The sequence below is a fragment of the Mugil cephalus genome, chromosome 10 (assembly GCF_022458985.1).
Source record: "Mugil cephalus isolate CIBA_MC_2020 chromosome 10, CIBA_Mcephalus_1.1, whole genome shotgun sequence".
Taxonomy (NCBI): Eukaryota; Metazoa; Chordata; class Actinopteri; order Mugiliformes; family Mugilidae; genus Mugil; species Mugil cephalus.
This window is the reverse complement of record NC_061779.1, coordinates 7,435,052-7,454,313: the sequence shown is the minus strand read 5'-3', so window position 1 is coordinate 7,454,313 and position 19,262 is coordinate 7,435,052. Positions and strand designations below refer to the sequence as shown.

At 40.3% G+C, this 19,262-nt stretch overlaps 1 protein-coding gene across 1 annotated transcript in view; it reads right to left on the bottom strand.

Annotated features, from left to right (window-relative positions):
* Positions 1 to 19,262, bottom strand: part of hydin (HYDIN axonemal central pair apparatus protein) — a 69,219-nt gene that overhangs the window by 27,756 nt on the left and 22,201 nt on the right. The window contains exons 17-31 of the mRNA XM_047595856.1: positions 18,563 to 18,727; positions 18,320 to 18,472; positions 15,389 to 15,627; positions 14,987 to 15,284; positions 14,739 to 14,882; positions 14,336 to 14,479; positions 12,815 to 12,907; positions 12,236 to 12,456; positions 6,140 to 6,305; positions 5,284 to 5,493; positions 3,003 to 3,242; positions 2,734 to 2,908; positions 2,241 to 2,365; positions 561 to 688; positions 220 to 356 (exon numbers count right to left, since the gene is read on the bottom strand). Of these exons, the coding sequence (XP_047451812.1) occupies positions 220 to 356; positions 561 to 688; positions 2,241 to 2,365; positions 2,734 to 2,908; positions 3,003 to 3,242; positions 5,284 to 5,493; positions 6,140 to 6,305; positions 12,236 to 12,456; positions 12,815 to 12,907; positions 14,336 to 14,479; positions 14,739 to 14,882; positions 14,987 to 15,284; positions 15,389 to 15,627; positions 18,320 to 18,472; positions 18,563 to 18,727 (2,638 nt within the window). The remainder of the gene's footprint in view (positions 1 to 219; positions 357 to 560; positions 689 to 2,240; positions 2,366 to 2,733; positions 2,909 to 3,002; positions 3,243 to 5,283; positions 5,494 to 6,139; positions 6,306 to 12,235; positions 12,457 to 12,814; positions 12,908 to 14,335; positions 14,480 to 14,738; positions 14,883 to 14,986; positions 15,285 to 15,388; positions 15,628 to 18,319; positions 18,473 to 18,562; positions 18,728 to 19,262) is intronic.

Here is a 19,262-nt window from a genome sequence, read left to right as displayed (position 1 = left end):
CTTTCTCCTGTGCATAGCTGCTTCTGCTTCAGTGAATGATTCAGTCCAACCTACATTTTATGCTGTTGTTCATCAGCTCCTGGTTAATGTTGCAGCCTAACTGTGCCCTGGGTTAAATTAAGAGAAATATGTTTTTCTATTTTCAGCCTAGAAAGCCTAGATTATCTTTGGGATACTTTCTTGAATGGTTACTAATATCTCACTGGAATATATTATTACCTGTGCCCGCAAGGCGTTTGAAGTTGGCTTGGAAGGACACAGGTATTGATCCACTATTGGTCACATTTACAGTGTGACTGATGACCTGGCCAGGAATGACGTAACCAAAATCCAGAACATACTCTGGAAGCTGAAACCTGAGGGAGAAAAAAAGAACACAGCTAAAGTAAGTTTGTTGTCTAGAATTATTATCAAGTTGTACAACAACCATGGAACAAAACATACCCAGTCAGACACTATTCATTAATGAAGACACTAGACTTTCACACAGCTCTCGCTGCAGTGCAGTGAGTGGACCATCTGTTAAAACAAGCTGTTTGTGTGCGAGTGTTTGTACACACTTGCTTAATTTGTGCCACTTTCTGGAGGAACTTTGTGAGTCTCTGAGCTCCAGGAGACTGTCAGACACGGCGAGAGCGTTTCCTTTGACCAGCAATCTGTCAACCTCCATGTGAAGCAGCTCTTCATACTAGAGATGATAAGCAAAAAGGGAAATGGCAGAGGGAGACAGACAGAGATAAATAAACTCTTACTGAAAAAGTATCTGGGAGTTACGTAATGAAATGGTCAGCACAAAAATATGTTTTACTAGGTCCCTCTAAAGCAAACATGTCTCCCTAAACTTGAAACAGCTCATAATCATGGATGTGAGCTCTATTTTATTGCAGTGATTCCCAACCTGCAGGCAACCAAATAATTTTATTTGATATTTAGGTTTTGGTTGTGTTCTGCAGTATTGAACGTCAAACACCAACACTATGGCATGTTAATATGATCCACTGCAGTTTTTATTTTAAAAGGAAAAAACACATAAGTAAGAGTGCAATGTTTTAATTTTGTTTCTTTGATGTTATTGTTTTTGCTTAAATTGAAGTGTCATGTGGCTAGATGTGAGCAGAATTTACATCATCTTTATAACAGGTTTGTGTTTGAGTCTTAAAAGATAACCACGGATACAATTACACGCAACATATTTTGGATTAGTTAAATTACAGTTTCACATGTCTTGCATTATCATTTTCACATTTTATAGTTCATTTATGACCTGATAGCAAGCAGAAACTCACAGTGTAATTCTAATTACAATCCTTATCTATGTGAATAGGACGACCTGGAAAGTAAATACATATATAAGAAGCAGGGAAAGCAGATTAAAGGGATTGCTAAAATGTGGTGGAACCATCTTACCATAAGAAAAGAAAATGTATGTGGGAAATTACTTTTTTAAAGCGACAGTTCATTTTATGAACATGGAACTTGTAAAAGTCTACTTGGTCGTTGCTGTACAGAGTACAGACTACTGTACAACAGTAAATCTTTTTGAAATAAGTCATGAATGCCCACGTGTTTCCTGCATGATCCAACTCTTAACTCAAAACCTTTTTCTTAATCATCTTAAACAGATTTTGAAACGTGTGCTGCTTTTATTTTATTTTTGGATTTTTGTTTCATGTTTGGCTATGGCATCTGTTGCTGTGGTCAAGAGACAAGTTGCTAGCACTGTCAGCGCCCCCTGTGCTGTGGGGCCTGAGTTTCCTGTTGAGCTTCAGAAGAAGCAACGGGGATGCCGTACTGGAGCAGCAGTGAAAGAGTGGAGAAGGTGGTTAAGGGTGGCGGTGCCATCTGTCCTCATGGGGAACGAGAAGTCTTTGGTAGGCAAGATGGATGAACTGTGTGTGCTTGATTGGACCCAGAGGGAGTGTGGCGTAGCATTGTTAGGGTTTTACGGAGACCTGGCTGCATCTACAGGTGGATGGAGACACACTCCTGATTGTAGGAGTTTACATCCCTCCCTCAGTAGGCAAGGCAACAACATGTTGTATTGTATTTCACTACATAATACATATATTTTATTTTTAGTTTAGTTTAATCTTATTACATCTTTCTTTTTACTTATGTTTTTTGGAGTGTTTCTCTTATTTGCAACTAACCTACTGTGACCAAGCAGTTTCCCTTGTGGATCATTTAAGTCTATCTGAGTCTGAGATTTCCCACGGTAAATATTTATTTTAGTTACTGACTGTGAGTGTGCAGGTAGGCTCTGTCGTTGCTCCTCCACCAGCAGTAATTCTGTTCGTAAGCTCCTCTCTATCTGCCTCCACAGCTGTTCTGGCCTGCTGCACCACGTCACTGTAGCACTCCTCTGCTGCAAAAGAACCACAGTGTAACATCGCTGGAGGAATAATTGTGTCAGTATTTGTTGATTAAGAAAACCTGTCCATCAACTAGAGGATTTAGGCGTAATGCATTCCAGTACAAAAGAAAGCAAAACATGCAAACATAAGTCACCTACACTACATGGTCTTAAAATTATTACTGCATTCTGTGGCTGATTCTGACCTATTTTATACTGATATGAGTTTGACCAGGTTTCAAAGTTCATCATTTCTTTCTTTTTATTATAAATGAGAATGAATGAAACAGGTTTGTAGATGCATTTTCCAATTTTGTCTAAAATGAGAAACTTTCCATGCTAGATGAATTAGTCTAAATCATATGCATATGTATGCATACACAGGTTTCGTGGCAGATCCAGGCTGATCCTTGGGTAGACTCCCACTCCAGTCAGAGTGATGTCCTGTGGTGGTAGGAAAGCCACCTGCAGCTGAAGCTGCTTCTTAAAGACCTCAGGGACCCCGGGAAGGTAGAGCACACGCAGACGCTGCTCCATACCGCCATCGATGTAACCCTGACACACACACATAAACAAACATTCAGGACATGTGAGAAATAGATAATAAATTATCTGTAGAAAATCCACATTGTTCCTAACAAGAACTCACCACGGAGGGGATGACCATGGGGCAGCCAGGCCTGACCTCCTGCCCTTCTTCACATTCCTCATTGTCTGTTTGCAGCTGTGCATCTGTTTGCTGCATATCCTCCTCTAGGGCCTTCATCTGCCTTCCTGCCTCCTCCTCCTCGTCCTCCTCCTCTCTTTGAGCATGTGTAATGCTGTATTTGAAGCCCACCTTGCCAGTATTCCTGAGGGTCACCTCAACTTCCCCTACACAATGAAAAAGCTGGAGGAAAATCAAGAGAGTGAAGCAGATTTATGGGAAACAGACAAACTACTCCACCTAGTGTAATGTGTATGACGCTGGAGTCTTGTAAATCAGAAACCAATCAGTTTCTTAGTGATACAGGCACAATGTTAGCTTGTGTTTGGACCCTTTGTGTAATAGTTTATGGTGACACCATCATGGAGCTGTAATAAGATACCAGATAAGGTGTGCTAACTGTCACATGAGCCCGAATGAGCAGGAAGAGATAACAAGAAGTGATGCTCCAAATATAGAGCATATGAAACATGGCCACTGAGGGGGTTGTTTCAGGACTTCCTAACTTACATATAAGATAAATCTAATCTCTGACTACAAGAGAGCAACAGAGGGAGTAAGAGAGGGAAGACTGCTGAACAGACAGGAAGGTCGGAGAAATGTTCTGCTGAATCACTATTTTCAACTGAATCAAAAATCAATATGTCCTTGTTTTGAATATCAATGGTAACTGGTCTGGATGGCTCGCATACTTAAAGAGGGAGCGTAAGTGAAGTGCAAAAGACCAAGCTGTGGAAAAGTAGGCAGTGACATTCAAACTTAATGTGCTTCCTCACACCAGTGTTATCAGTGCGTAGAAATGACACGTGAGCACCAGCGTTGCAGTGTGCCCGCCTGCATTAGTACACAGAAACAAGTGGAACCGGTAAAAATGACAAAAAAAGACAAAATAACAAATAATAATTAAAATAAACGGCACCACACACATTTCTTTTCTGTCAAGCAGCATCAACCACAGTCTGCCACGTATTCTGCAGGCCTGTCATTTGCAAACTGGCAGTATTTGTAAAAATCTAATTAGTTTAGTCTGAGGTGGCATGTGTGACGCATGGTCGAGCAAACAGATGGCAACGCGAGAACAAAGACAAGAAAATCCGAATGGCAGAACATCAAGGGGGACAATTAACATGAAATAACATAGAGTATCTTATACAAATCCTCTGATTACCAGCAGACTCAAACTTCAGCCTCAACTTTTAATCTGAGTAGGATGATAGCAATATAGAGACGCAGAAATATGGAAACTGTAGCCCTTTTAATACAGCGCCCAAGTGGCTGAAAAACTAAGTGCTAAAAGCTGCAGTTCCTCAGATGGCCACTTGAGGCTGGGTCCAAAGGTGAGTGAATTCCCTTAGAGCTCCTTTTAAAATATCTGACTTTACAGTAGAAATAAACATGTTTACAGCCTGGTACAAACACTGATTTGGATTTGATTGCTAATTTCTCCATTCAAGACGACCATATGGAGGTGAGTACACCTTATATGGGCTTAAAGCCCTAGAATCCGAGTCAGGATGCTAGCTGTCTGCCTCGCTGACAGCTGACCATTTCTGCATTAGCCAGGAGCTAGAAGAAGTCAGGAACTGCCAATATAAAAAACAGCAGAGCTAAAACATTGAGCTCCAAAACCTGTGAGAATGTTGTGGTTGATGCTTCATCCTTCTTTATACATACAGTTCACAACAGGATTCAGCAGTTACCCTCAACTCTTAAGTAACTGCAATGCATCTCAATAGGACTGAGATCAGTAATGACTCTGTTTCTTGAGGATATTCGATCACTTTATCTCGAAAACCTCTTTGGTTGTTTGGTGGAGTGTTTAGGTTCTGCTGAATAATGAAATGTCATCCAGTAGAATTTAATGCATCTGGCTGAATATGAGCCCACAGGCTGCTCTGCATTGGCCCCACTGCTTCCATCAGCAGTGAAACCATCAGCATGTGCCAATTTTCCAGTTCCACTGGCAGCCACACTATAGGTGAGCGAGCCATTACAAAAGCATCATCGCTTTTGACAGATGACGTGGTATGCTTTAATGAGGCCCATTATTATCTCATTCACTTACATTGTCATCTCTTTACGCTTCAAATAACAAAGAGCTGCCCAACAAAGATTTAGCAACGGCAAAACTTTTTTCCTGTAGTGATGCCAAACCTACTCAAACTAAAGCACAAAACATGAGGGGAAAATGTGTAGCTGTGCTGGTGAAGCCCTGTTTGCATACCTGCAAACCAAAATCCAAATGGGCAGAGTCAAGGCTGTAGCTGATTACTGATGCTTCTCCCCTGAGTTTGACTTCGTATGTAGGCCCCTCCTCCACATGGCACTGCGCCACCACCTCTCTGCTGACATTTACATGGCCGTAGAAAGAAGCCGTGACTAGCTGCTCTTCCCCAGGTTGCAGATGACCATATATGGGCAGGATATCAAACACCTACATACAGAAAAAAAAAACAGTAAAGAATTCATTAGTATTTCATCTATATGCAACTCTTATGTGCAAGGTTAAAACTTCAAGTTGTGGGATTTAATGCAAATATGTGCATGAGTTAATTACTGCACCCAGACAAGAAATAGTGTCATTACAGCATTCATACACATGTAAAACCAGAGTGACTCATATATTTCCTAAACTGCTACTACCGAGTTTAGTGCCAACGCAATCAATTATTGCCGTTTGTGCTGCAGCTGATTGTGTTTCTACAGTGAAGGGAAATTACTGAAGATTAATTAAAAAATAAGAAGACTATATGTCCCTGCATGTTAGGCTTCCTTGTCAGTCTTAGAACTCGTCTCTATTACTTTGTGTTTAATTCTGTTAGAGATCTGCCCATTTAATTAGTTGTTTCTTTCTCTTTGTCTTTGTTTATTGAGAGGTTTTGTGGTTTTTGGTGTTTTAAATGTGCTTAATAAAAACTATTACTGGCACACTTACAACAAAGAGGAGAATATCCACACTGAGGTTTAAAAAGCAGAACCGAGTGCAGGGTTCAGAAAGTGAATGACTTTGGTCCACCCCCTTTTATGAACAGGAAATCTCAGGGAAACCCTGATTTGTTTACATGTGAGCATTTGCCTACCTCTTCCACACGCACAGGGTGCTGTGTGCTGCTCCGCTCATCTGCAGATGGCCTGGGGCCGAGGGGGACTGGGAGGGCAGGAGACAGCTTTCCAGAGGAACTCCTCCCTTCTTCAATCCGATTCTTTTGGTTTTTCTCCTCCTCTTCCTCTCGCATATGTGACTCTCTATGAGGGGCAATGATAATAAAACATTTTTATTTCCCAATGAAAGTAAAACAAAAAATAAATCCAGTAAATGTCATAACGAGATGATGCAAGCAAGGAAAAGGAATGAGACTGTCACTGTGCATATTTCTGCAGAGAAAACGCAACCAAGAGTGAATTACAGTACAAGCACACATTGTTTATTTAATATAACATTAACACACAATGTAATACCCGAATGAAGGAGAAAATCTTCAGCACCCACACCCGAAACAACTCTCGTTTTCTCTTCTCTGTTCTAGCCTCTCTTTCCCTGTGGGATCACACTGGGTGCATCCATCAAGTTAATTAAACAGAGTGTTCTATAATTAAGAGGAATTTTAATAGGCAAGTAGCAGGAAACAGGTCAGGATAGATTGCAGCGAAGTGCTGAATAAACATGGATGAGAATGAAAGAGATTTAGTGAGTGAAGCCATTTCAAAGCTGGGCTGGACAAGTTCTATATTAAATCACTGAACAGTCGCTACGCTATTGCCATAGAGTGCTGTGTATATGCGTGTGCATGAGAGCCTCGGGGTGTGCATGCATGTAAGGCAGCATTCAAGCCTGCACACACAGTTGTTACAGTTGCCAAGAAGGCTTCAGTGCTGGTGTGTCAGCTTACAATGAATGAGTGGTGGGGACACACCCAGCAGGGGGCACTGTTGTATGATCAGTGGGAGTTGAACGCTGATTTAGAGGGCAAACTGGCCCTATGTTTGGCCTTGGGAATAGCAAATGAGTACGTCCAGAATTGTTTGATGTGACTGTAAAATGCTGTAGGTCACTGTCCTCAGAAACACAGTGAATTTTTTGGTGGATAATGAGAGCTCATAGGAGCCCATAAAAACCACTTAGGACCCTGTGGTGGGAACGCAGCTTTCTAAAATGTGGGTGCTCTAAGAATGAGTTTGAGACCCACTGGTGCAGTCAGAGGAACAGATGGTGAGACAGCAGATGATGACTCCGCAAGAGCTCAGCTCAAAACAGAAATAGCCCACTCCGCCATTCTCATATCTGTCTCGCTCTCTTTCTTTCTTCCATCTATTCTTTTCTCCGCGTACGCCGTGGGTGTCATTGTGGTTTCACGTGTTCACAGGTTTACACAGCGAAGATTATTGAACCACAAACATCTCACTTCCAACAGTGTGTCAGAAAGAAAGGGAGTGATGGATGTGTGTGAAAGAGAGGCTGTCACTACCACTATTTCTGAAGTGTAGTGTAAGAATAAAATAGAGTAAAAACACATTTTTACCAAACATCATGAATATCATTCCTGTTTTTTCATATTATTAAAAAATGCACAAAGAAGCACATTTATTCAAGCTCTCTATTTCAATTTTATAACAGATTACACTCTTAATAAAAATGTGTTGGTTGCTGAAGCAATTTGTGCTTATTATTTATATATATATTTTTTTCATTTCAAACATGCGCAACTGTAGGGTGGTGACTGAAAGATAACGTCTTCTGCCTCCATTTACCAAAATATGTTGGATTCATGTGATTGTGTATTTAAAGAAATTTTAATTTGTGGGTGGAAATAATCAACCAAAGATTTTCCAACCCCCCTGCAGTACCTCCGTGGACCCCCTGCGCGGACGCACATGTGTTAAACCATTGATCAATCACATTACTGTTGCGTCATCTCTTTCTTTCTTACTTACTATTCTCTGCAAATATTGGTGAAATCCCAAGCACAGTAAACCTTTGACCTGCTGTTTATAGGGGTTAGGGTTAGGTTCGTGTGAGTGAATATAAATGTATTTGTATTCTGTTTGTATATCTGTATCTGTATTACCACTATGAATTGTTGTCTTACTCTTACAATATCCATAAAATCTGCCTTGGTCATCTCTGATTGTTCTGAGAACTTTGTGCAAAACTAATTACTCTGTTTACCATCTGCACTTTCAAACATTTCTTGACCATATAGAATGTAAGACAAGAAACTAGTTTCTGAGTGTTTCTGGCCGTCGTGCTGGTTGAGAAAGTTAGTCTCCCAGTTTAAAAGACTGAACTCCATTTAAGTTACATCCCTCTTTTGGTGGACAAGGAAACACCATGACATGATCCATGCCACTGTTGCTATGCAACTGGCAAAACAACCACATCACCTTGGACACTGTTTTGCCAACTACTTTTTGCGTATTTGTTCATAATACTAATTTTGTCAAAGTGTTTACTTTTCTGCAACAAAACTATGGTGACAAAGTAATTTCCTTCGTGGATCATTAAATTCCATCTAAGTCTAAGTCTAAGTTTAAGTAGGGAGGAGGGGGGAGTCTGGGAAGAGTCACAGCATTGGAGGGAGGAGGTGGAGGTAAAATTGGTGTGGTCTCCGTCCTTTCTGTTTTTATTCCCTCCCTCTGAGAATCCAGAAAGGATCTGACATCTGCTTCTCAAAGAAAACAGCTTCTTTATTTATGTGATCAATGACAAGTGTAGAATATTTACTACATGAGGCAGAATCTTCATACTTTATATTATCCAATATCATGCAGGGTCTCTATATTGTAATGTGTCTCAGACAGTTTGTCTAATTTACTTGGATAGAATTTTTTTAAATAATATATATATTTTTTTAAAATATTAATTTATTCCATATTAGCGGAAAGTTTTGATATTTATGTGTTCTTCCTTCCTTCCTCCTTAACTTCCTTCATTCATCTTTTACTTCCTCTTTTACATCCTCATTTACTTCCTTCGTTACTTCCTTACTTCCTTACTTCCTCATTTACTTCCTCCTTTACTTGCAGCTTTACTTCCTTACGTCCTCATTTACTTCCAGGTTTCCTTACTTCTGGGTTTCCTTTCTTACTTCCAGATTTACTTCGTTACTTTCGGGTTTACCTCCGGTTTACATCCGGGTTTACTTCCAGATTTACTTCCATGTTTCCTTACTTCCAGATTTACTTTGTTACTTCCGGGTTTACTTCCAGGTTTATTTCCATGTTTCCTTACTTCCAGATTTACTTTGTTACTTCCGGGCTTACTTCCAAGTTTACTTCCAGGTTTACTTCCTTACGTCCTCGTTTACTTCCGGGTTTCCTTACTTCCAGGTTTACTTCTGGGTTTACTTACTTCCAGGTTTACTTCCTTACTTCACAAATCCAAAAGCACTATTTACAGTACTATTCTGGTTACTGTGACGTTCTTTACAGTAACCCTTTGTCTACTGTGATTTTTACAGTAATATTCAAACAACTGTGATTTTCCCCCCTGAACAAACATTTACAGCATTCTACTGTAAAAATGAGTAGGATTGATGGATAGAACATAGTTAGCCCTGTTGAAATCCCACTTCCAAGGCCATGGTGTAATTACTGATAGGGATGTAATTAGCTGAACATGGCTAGATAGAGCAGGTTTCGTGTGGGAGACTTTAGAAGGAGTCTGTGCACGCAGGGTGAGGTCTCCATTTAATTAGCAAGACGATCCATGAGATAGATTATTAAGAGAGGTCACAGTCTAAGGGAAAAGAATAGATTGGTAAGGACTGAGTCAGGTACAGAGGCAGAGTCAGGGGAGGCAGGGGAGCAGCAAAAGATTAAAAAACAAAGATGAGGACTAGAAGAGAAACAAGAAGGAAGAATACCAGTGGATAAAAGAAGGGGGGAGGGGAATAAGATGATTCAGGATCATACATCTAGTTGTGCTATTGCAGTGTGCTGGCTCAAGGCCACGGACAGATAGACTACCATAGTATTCACTGTTCATTTCAGGGATGGGGAGCCAAAGTAAAGTCTTGAAAAAGGCACACTGCAACGTTCAGAAAGTACACAATCAGTAAATGTATCTTCCCGGGAGGATTTATAATGGATTTGGCTTTCAATTCAGAGGGTTAAATGTATGGCCACTGTGCTAACTCATTCCTGTGAACATTTATAATATATGGCTGAGATGTATTCTGTTCTTGTGCCTGAATCTTGTCTATTCACTATTCAACTTTTTTTTGTTGTTGTTCTCTACAGTACCAGGTCTTACATGCTTTAACTTCCAACTAAATAATGAACATCTCCATAATCTCCATATTTAATCAAATGTTTTTTATATACTCTTTTTACAAACTGTCTTGGTTAGAGATTTATGAGGTTCATTATGTTTTCTTTTTAAGATATGTACTATGTTTGTCTTGTCTTTTTTAAACAGATGTTTGTTTACCTGCTTGACCTGTCTTGGTTATGTTATCACCACAATTAAAGCTACTTGTAAAGGCATGAAATACACTGTACAAAGATATACCTTTACTTTCTAAAGTCAATAAGACGGGTGCAGAGAAACAGAGGTCCATGACTATTACCTTTTTCCGGGCAGTGCTGATCGATAAATGATATTTCCTGTAATAAAGAAATAACCTGACATGCAACAGTGTAGTCAGCTTTTTAAAGGGCCTCTCAACAATGTGGAATGATAGGAAGACACATCCTACGACTCGTGCTGAGATACTGAATTAAGCGAGACAGAAACCATGAGTTGCTGATCTATGTATCTGGCACTCGCGCTGATTATGAATATAATCAATACTGTCAGGGAGGGTTGTTATTTCAATGTCACGATGTGGCTGAGATTGTTGAACAATTATTCCTCACACTTCATTGATCATTGCACAACACAAAATAATTCAGTTGGGTGTAAATTTCTTCTGAAATTTCAAATAAAATTTTACCCCTCAGCTGTGATTCAAAGTACATTTACTGCAGCAGGAAAATTACCTTGAACAGTGGGAGAGGACTGAGACAACACAATTAGTAGGTACCCTGACACCCCCATTAATGACCAGAAACTCCAGCCTAACATCTCTCCCCAAAACATTTCGCTCTCATTCACTCTGGAGTTTCTGCTCATTAATGGGGTGTCAGGGTACACTTTCTAATTGTGAAAAATCAGGACACCAGCCAGGTTATACCGAACAACTTCCTCTAATTGAAGCTGACTATTGAGTTATCAGCAGACTTTACCCATGTGAGTTTCAAGTGGACTCCACTAACGGACTCCTGACCAGTCATTTAGAACTGAAGAAGATATCTGGATAAACATCTCCAATAAAACTCAAATACAGAGCACTGGTTTGATATATACCATAACCTAGACCAAGTTATTCTTCAGATAAAGAGCTTACAATAAAGCATGAATTTACAGATGGAGAAATGTTTAAAACAAACTGTTAAAGATGAAAGTGTTGTACAACCTTTTGTGTTTCCAAACCTTAAAAACAAACCTATACTTTGTTGTCATGTTTCCGACAGCTATGCACCGTTCGTGTTGCCATCTGTCTGTGCGGGGATTTTAACAGCTTTAACAGTAGAAATGTACTTTCACACTTCAAGTCTGTTTTGTTCTTTTTCATGTGTGTTAGCACAGTGATTGTGGGTTGGGCTCTGAGGGCTGTGCCTCTAGGCAATGCAGCAGCTGCAGTTTCAGCACCAACAACATCCAGTTGTTCAATATTTAATAAAGCAAAGATTAAAGAGGAGTCGGAGAAAATACAGACTTTTGTTTGTTATCTTTCCTCCTTTCTTAAAACTCTTTGCATTGTGAACTTCTGATGGGGCCTGAGCCCTAGGTTGGAACCCCCTGAATAAATTACTGAATCTTAGTGAGCATTTAATATTTTCATTAATCAGTCACTATTTTTCACCAGACTAAGACTTTTGAGACTTTTAAGACATCAAGCTGATATTACTTTTACTTAATAATTGTTTGAAAAATGTGCCTTTGTTTAGTATTTTTACATTAATGCATTTGTACTTCTACAAAAGTAAATGATCTGAATACTTCTCCAAGCACTCAGGCTCCCCTATAGGACATCTCTGCTGTATTAATGCTATAGATAGCCCTACATGTATAGAAGCTACAATATGATATCAGTATCTGGATATTTTCACTAACTCACATCACTCAAATATACCTTTTGTTGAGGTGTTTGCGATCGTCCAGAAAAGCCCAGCGGTAGGACACAGGCAGTGGGGAGCAGTTGGTGATCGTGATGACTCTGTGAGTCTCTGTGCAGTTGAACACGCAGCCGAAATCTACTGTGGTGGAGGAGAAGTGGAGGTTGGGGTAGTGGACCTCGGCGTGTAGCTCCACTGTGTCCTGGTGCGGGTGTTCCAGATAATGGACATCAAGGAACTGGAGAGTAATGTTAGGGAAAGGAGGGATATACAGTATGAATTAATGAATTAATAAGTAGACAAATAAGGGGATTGTTTTATTTTTATATCATTTCATCTCAACCCTTTTAAATGTTCCCTGGCTGAGTATCACAGTTCATGTGGCTCACTCAGCTGTTCAACCACAGAGTAACTTTTCCTTCTATTAATATAGTTAAAGGAGTTTTAGATTGTCTAATTTTAAGCGAAGAAGAGAAAGAAAATAAACATAAATAAATGTTATTATTTCTTATTATGTTCTGTTATGTTATTATGTTGCAGACCACTGCTGATAATGGCACAAATAAAAAGATAGAAAAAGCATCATGTACACTTACCTCATCCACAATTTGTGACACTGGATCCTGATAGAAATTAGGATTAAAGCAGACCCACAATTCAGTCTGACTCCTGTCACCTAGAACCAGAGACTGGGAGAAACACATATAGGTACAATTTACAACAGAAAGCTACCGAAACAATCCCCAATGCAATACTTAATGTGCAAAATGAATCAAAGAAATGTAAATGCAGCACTTTTTTCAGTCAGGTTTGAAGCTTATCAAATCATTTTTATCAGATGACCTCTAAACCATAAGTTCCCAACCCTTTTAAAAACCACCCCACAATTTAATCAAATATTTATTGAAATTCTGCCGTGGGACCGTGGGCTTATCAAAATATCCTGCTACTCTTTAGCTACATTCAGAGACTTGCCAGGGGCATGAAAGACGTTTTAATGTGGATTCCAGCTCTGCATTTTAATCAACTCCTAGAGAGAGAAAGCTGTAATAAAATTACAACATAGACATTATGTGAATGTATGATCGGAAACTCCCCGGAGGTAAAAAAAAAAAAAAAAGTAGGTCAGTTAATAGAAACATCAACTAAATTGAGCTGCTACTCCATGCTGATAATTACACATACTCCCAGTGCTTAAGACTTTATCTGAGGTAGAAAACATATGATATAAAATAGGAAACAGGGACGAGCAGTTACCAAAAAGTAATTAAAACATTCACAAACTCCCTCTACATTTGAATGTCTTTAAATGCAAGACCTGATAATATGCAGAGAGGTAAATAAATTGAGTTATAGCTTTGAGGACCTGTTTCCATATCAATTTCTATTGTTCAAGCTTTTTGTGCATAGGAAAATATTTCTTCTTACTTCACCTTATCTGACAGCTGTGGCGTCAATAATTTAGCACCGTGAAAGCCCTGTTTGTAAATTCTGAAGGGGCGCTGTTTTGAAAGGCACATACTGTGTTCCAAATATAAAAAGGTGAAACAGTGGTGGAATTACAGCTGATCAAACGTAACAGAAGAGATAGCCCTCAAACACTGAACGGTTTTTTAAAAGTGTTTTTTAAACCTTGTCTTGTCTTTTTCTGTGTGGAGTTTGCTTCTTCTCCCGGTGCGGAGTTTTTCTCTGCGTGCTCTGGCTTCCTTCCACATCACAACGAAACACATGGCAGGCTAATTGGCAATCCTGAATTTTCTCTAGTTTAAATGAGTGTGAATGGTGGTTAGTCTGAGTGTGTGAACCCTGCAATAGATTGGTGACCTGCTCAGGATGTACCCCGCTCTCGCAAAATGACAGTTGAGATAGGCTCCATCCACCCGTGACCCTCTACCGGATAAGAGATGATGGATGGACTAATGCAAGAAAATAACTTTTTTAATCTACAGTTGATTCTGTACGGGTTCAGAATTTTCAACTTTTAGTTTATGGCAGCACTACAAGAAAATATATCTGAGCCACATATCAAATTAGTAGGTTTCTTCTTGCTTTATCTTTGAAAGGACAATTAAAAAAAACAACAGTGAAGATTTAACTTGAAGGAAGAAGAAGTGCACCTTGGTTGTGGAGGAACTATTGTCTCCTGGGGCTTCACACAAAGAAAAAGGCTCTATGAGCGAGAGCTCCATGGACAGAGACAGAGAGGACACATTCTTCAAGACCAGCTTTTCATAAAGGGGCAGAAGACGCTTTCCTTTAACCTGTAAGACATATATGCACATGTATAATCGACAATGCTGCTTTCTTTTAGTGTCTGATAAGCAAACACTACAAATCACAAAATATTACCAGCTTTCAAACATACCAATACTGTACATGACACACAGCTTTTAAATGACATTTTGAAAACAATTCTACAAGATATGGTACAGACTAAAAACTTTACATTTCAGCACAATGTATTGTGCTTAATATGCTAATGCAAATGCTAAAAAGACTTCGGTTGTGTCCAAGACCAACCTTCTTTATGTAGAAGTTCAGCTGCTTTGAAGAAATGCTGAGCACCGGAGCCACAAAGCGGCAAGTGACATCTACAGACATGATGTTTTCCTGATGGCCTTGGCGACCAACAATGCCATTACACACCAGACGCTCGCGTACAACCTGGAAACACAGGAAGACCTGTTCTATACACATAGCACAACATGCAACTGATATAATGGCTAGGATTTTGAACTCCAGAGCTGTCTGCAAGCAACCTGTTTCACCTTGGAAGAGTCCAAAGATCCTGTCAGCAACATGTCGACGGAGCAGCCAGGAAAAAGCTCCACACGAGATGGACTGAGGCTGAACACCGGCTTCTCTCTGCTAGGTGAGAGTATGGATGCGCGGTTCGAAACATCTCTCTTCCTGGGAGTGTTGATGGGTGGTAGGAAGTTTCGTTCAGACAGTTTGCTCTCTTTGTTGGTTTTTGTGGAGGACTGGAAGCCATCAGTCCTCCAGTACATCCGGTGTACTCGTTGGCCGTGGTTGGTCAGCTTGAAGCGGTACTGGCATGACCCATGGCTTAGAAGGCATAAAGTGGACAGATAAGAGTTGAGGCAGTTTCTCAGCAATACTTTTTCAGTTCTTAATCTCCATATCATTGCCATGAAGTCAGTGTTTGCTACCTGAAGTGTGTGCCAAGGTCAAGGCTGGGGCCCAGAGGCCTGTCGCTGACAATTGTAGTTCCAGTGCCTGTGGCTGACAGAGGGACAGTGTACTTTTGACTGTCCTGTATAGACACCTCAAGACAGTCCTTAAAGTAAAGTGTGTCCTTCAGGTGTGCCACAACCTTGAGCTCCAGCTGGCTCTCAGGAGGAACCTCCCCCTCACTGGGCTCAACACGCCAGAAGGACCGGCCGTGGCCCTGAGGAAACAGAAACACACTTTGATTCTATTTACAGCCTGAATTAGATGAGCTGAAGTGTTACCACAAGATGGCTGCCTTTGGAAAAAAGGGTACTTCGATGGCTGAAACGTGATCCATGAAAATATCTCCCTTGTGGGGTCAAATTCCTCTAACTGTGTTACGCCGGCCATTGAGACCTATGGTATGGATGGACCTTGGGAGACAGATGTGTATATCATATAGCTGCATAATCGCATTTCATTGATGCTTCTAGAGGTAAAAGAGGAGCGAAGCAGTGGCTCCATACCTGACATAATGGTGTTAAGACAAAGTACATTCTTACTACGATGAGGAATATGGTGCACAGATGTGCTTGAATAAAAGCTACAGTATTTAAAATATGAAAGCCTTACCACACACATATAATTTAATCGTCCAGAAAAGCCCAGCGTCACATTTATTTTTCTGAATAAAAACCCAATGTCAGAGGAAAAAAAGGCGTAGACTTTCACCTCCAGTCTATCAACAGAGCAGAAAGCTCTTCATTGTGCTCACTGTACTGAATATATATCTGACCAAGCAGCGGTCAACATCACAATCAATGTTCTATACAGCATCTCCATTGATGGATGACTGGAACATAAACTTTTAATTGGGGTTTTGAAAATAAACTTCCTACGGATGCAGCGAAGCTTGGGATGCATTCATTGGTAGGTTGGGGATCAATGGCGGAAAATATCTGCTGCAGCTGACATTGACAGTGTTGCTTTACCAGAATAGAGACTCCTCTTAAAATTATTGGAAAGATTAAACGTTAAAGAGGCATTTCAGGAAAACTGCCTCGCGCAGCAGGCAATACTTGAACAGTGAGTGACTTTGGGAGTCATAGATCACTTTCTCAGCATTTGTATAATCGGGAGAAGGAGCCGGTGAAAGCGAACTCTCAGCGGGTCGATACGGGGGTGATCGCGGCAAAGGGGTGGGTGGAGTCAGAGGACGAGAAAGAGCACAGGGTTGGCTCCCTAGAGCGAGAAGCAAGGCGACTGGAATCTCAATAATCACATCAAACCTGCGGCGTCGCACAGCTTGATTAGCATTGATTGCTTTTGAATGGAACACAAGTCAGAAAAGGTTAGAATTCAAATTTGTGCTCTACAGATATCAACACTAGATCAAACTGAATAAATCTTATCCTACTGCAGTCAGCTTTCGTGTCGAACATCATGCAGCGCAACAGAATCAATAAGGTGTAACGTGAATCGTATATGGTTTATGTTTCAGGTTACCAGCCTGAAAGACTTTCTGACTAGTCCATTTCAAGAGCGTACCAAACATTTTCTGTCTGCTTCAATTATGTATGTATTTCAGTTATGCAGTTGCTATTAATAGATCTCTCTCTTATAGTCACTGAAAACAATAAAGAAAACTAGACAACAGAAAAGTCTGTTAGGTGCTGAGTGAATATTGACGCTGAATAAAATAATTATTTTGTCAGATTAGGAATGGAGTCATTGTCACCGACAGCAGCTTTAATGACAAGGAAGTGTGGATACCTTGTGCCTACAATCTCCTGTCGTCAGGTCTATTTGTGGCCCTCTGCCAGCTTATTGAGCGAGATGTAATGTAATTCTAGGAGAATCTGCATCGACTGACGCCTGAGAGTGCAGGGGAGAAACTCCTTCCCTCAATATTGCCTTAGAGGAGAGGACAGGGTCACACAACTGCAGTTACACCGGGGTTGCCTGTGTGTTGTTTAAATCCGTGCACGCGCAGGCCCGTGTCTATTCAAGCTGTGGAAGTGTTGAGGTATGGTCCCAGTGATGAATCTGTTCCCTGTGGATATCAGGCAACGCTGATAAGGCGATGCGCAGAGAGAGGAGAACTTTCAGGAGGCGAGTGAAACACTAAATATGATGAACTGTAGCTCTCAGCTTGGCCCTCGAATTTAGTGTTTCATTTGCACTGGGTAAGCGTGATAAATAAAAACAAGTGAAACATCACTATTAAGTCTTTTAAGACCTTGAACATGAACACTTGCTCGGGCTGAAAACTGCTCAAAAGAAGTTAAACTATCTCAAAATGTGAACTGAGGAACGTAGCACATGAGGAAAACAACAATTTGAATGGCGTGGAGTGAAAGCAGCTTAAATTATGTTGGAGACATTAATTTATCAATCTTTAATCTTCAGGAACAGTGATGCATTTTAAGTTGATAATGCAGCTGGCATGTTTTCCTGTTTGATTTATGTCGTTATGAATGAAGACAAAATGTCACCGTCTGACTGGCTTCTAATGGCAGCACAAAGAGCTCCACTCGGAGGAAAATCATTTATTCTCTTGGGATTCTTGGGAGTAAAATGGAACTGGCAACTAATTAGAATTAAGAGCCATCAAGACATTGATTTTATTAACTCATTAATTACATATCCAATTAGACTGAAAATGAATTTGTCACAGGAGCAGTGTGGAAAGACAGAATGTTTATACATAAAATTAGAAGGTGAGGAGAACATGGCCATACAGATACGTAGTTAATCCACTACGAAGACTAGATGATGCTCACACTCTCTGTATCATTTTACTAAAGCTGAGAACATATTAAGTTGCATTGTTCCTTAAGGTTTTTATTATGAGCTTACCTGCCTGCCCTTATCCACAAATACAGTGTGTGTCTAGATACGTGAGTCTGTGTGTGTGTTGGTGTTTGTACCATGCGAGTGGTAAAGTGAGCTGGAATAGGGGACTGGTTCGACAGTTGCACAGTTCTGGTAACGTCTGTCAGGACCGGGATTTTTCCAAAGAACAGCTGTGTGTTGTGAACATGAACTACCGGTCCCTGTCCAATACAAGACAGGGCCACCTCCTGGACCAGAACAGAAGAGAAAATAGGAGGATTAGGGAACAGAATTAACCGACGGATGAGAGATTTTCACCCAGAAAAACTTCCACTGACCAGGGGTGGCTGGAGGCTGCCGAACACAGCAATGCGTAGAGTGTGATGCAGTCTTCCGACGGCCTTAGCTAGCAAAAGAACGGGAAGCTCCTCTGAAGTACCAGGGAGAATCAGACCTCTGGGAACAGGACTGCCAAAAAGCAGAAAAGGATTTTCTTCATCTTCCTGGAAACAGTGACACAGATTCGATGCTTTTTAACACATCCATATGGATCAACATCAAAACCTTAAAAAAAAAAAAAAAAAAAAAAAAAAAAATCTAACATTATTTGTCACATGGGCTCATTTTATGAATAAAATGAGTTATACTGATGGACAATGTGCATAGATAGATAGATAGATAGATAGATAGATAGATAGATAGATAGATAGATAGATAGATAGATAGATAGATAGATAGATAGATAGATAAGGCACTAAGTAAAGTATTTCATCCCAGCCAATCAATGAAAGTACCATATAGGATTCCTTATCCTCAAGTGGTAAGAAAATGTATTTAGATCATTACAACATAAGTATAGATTCAAGCACGTCTTCGTGCTATAAAGCAGTTACGCTCAGGTTTCATGCAGACCACATTTGATCTGAGAATGTTGCCTTGATCTTTGCTGACTGGCTGCGTGAAAACCTCATGCTTCTAAAGCTCACTGAGAGGCACCGCAATTTAAAATGTGTGTGGAAGCTACCGAATATGGTTCCT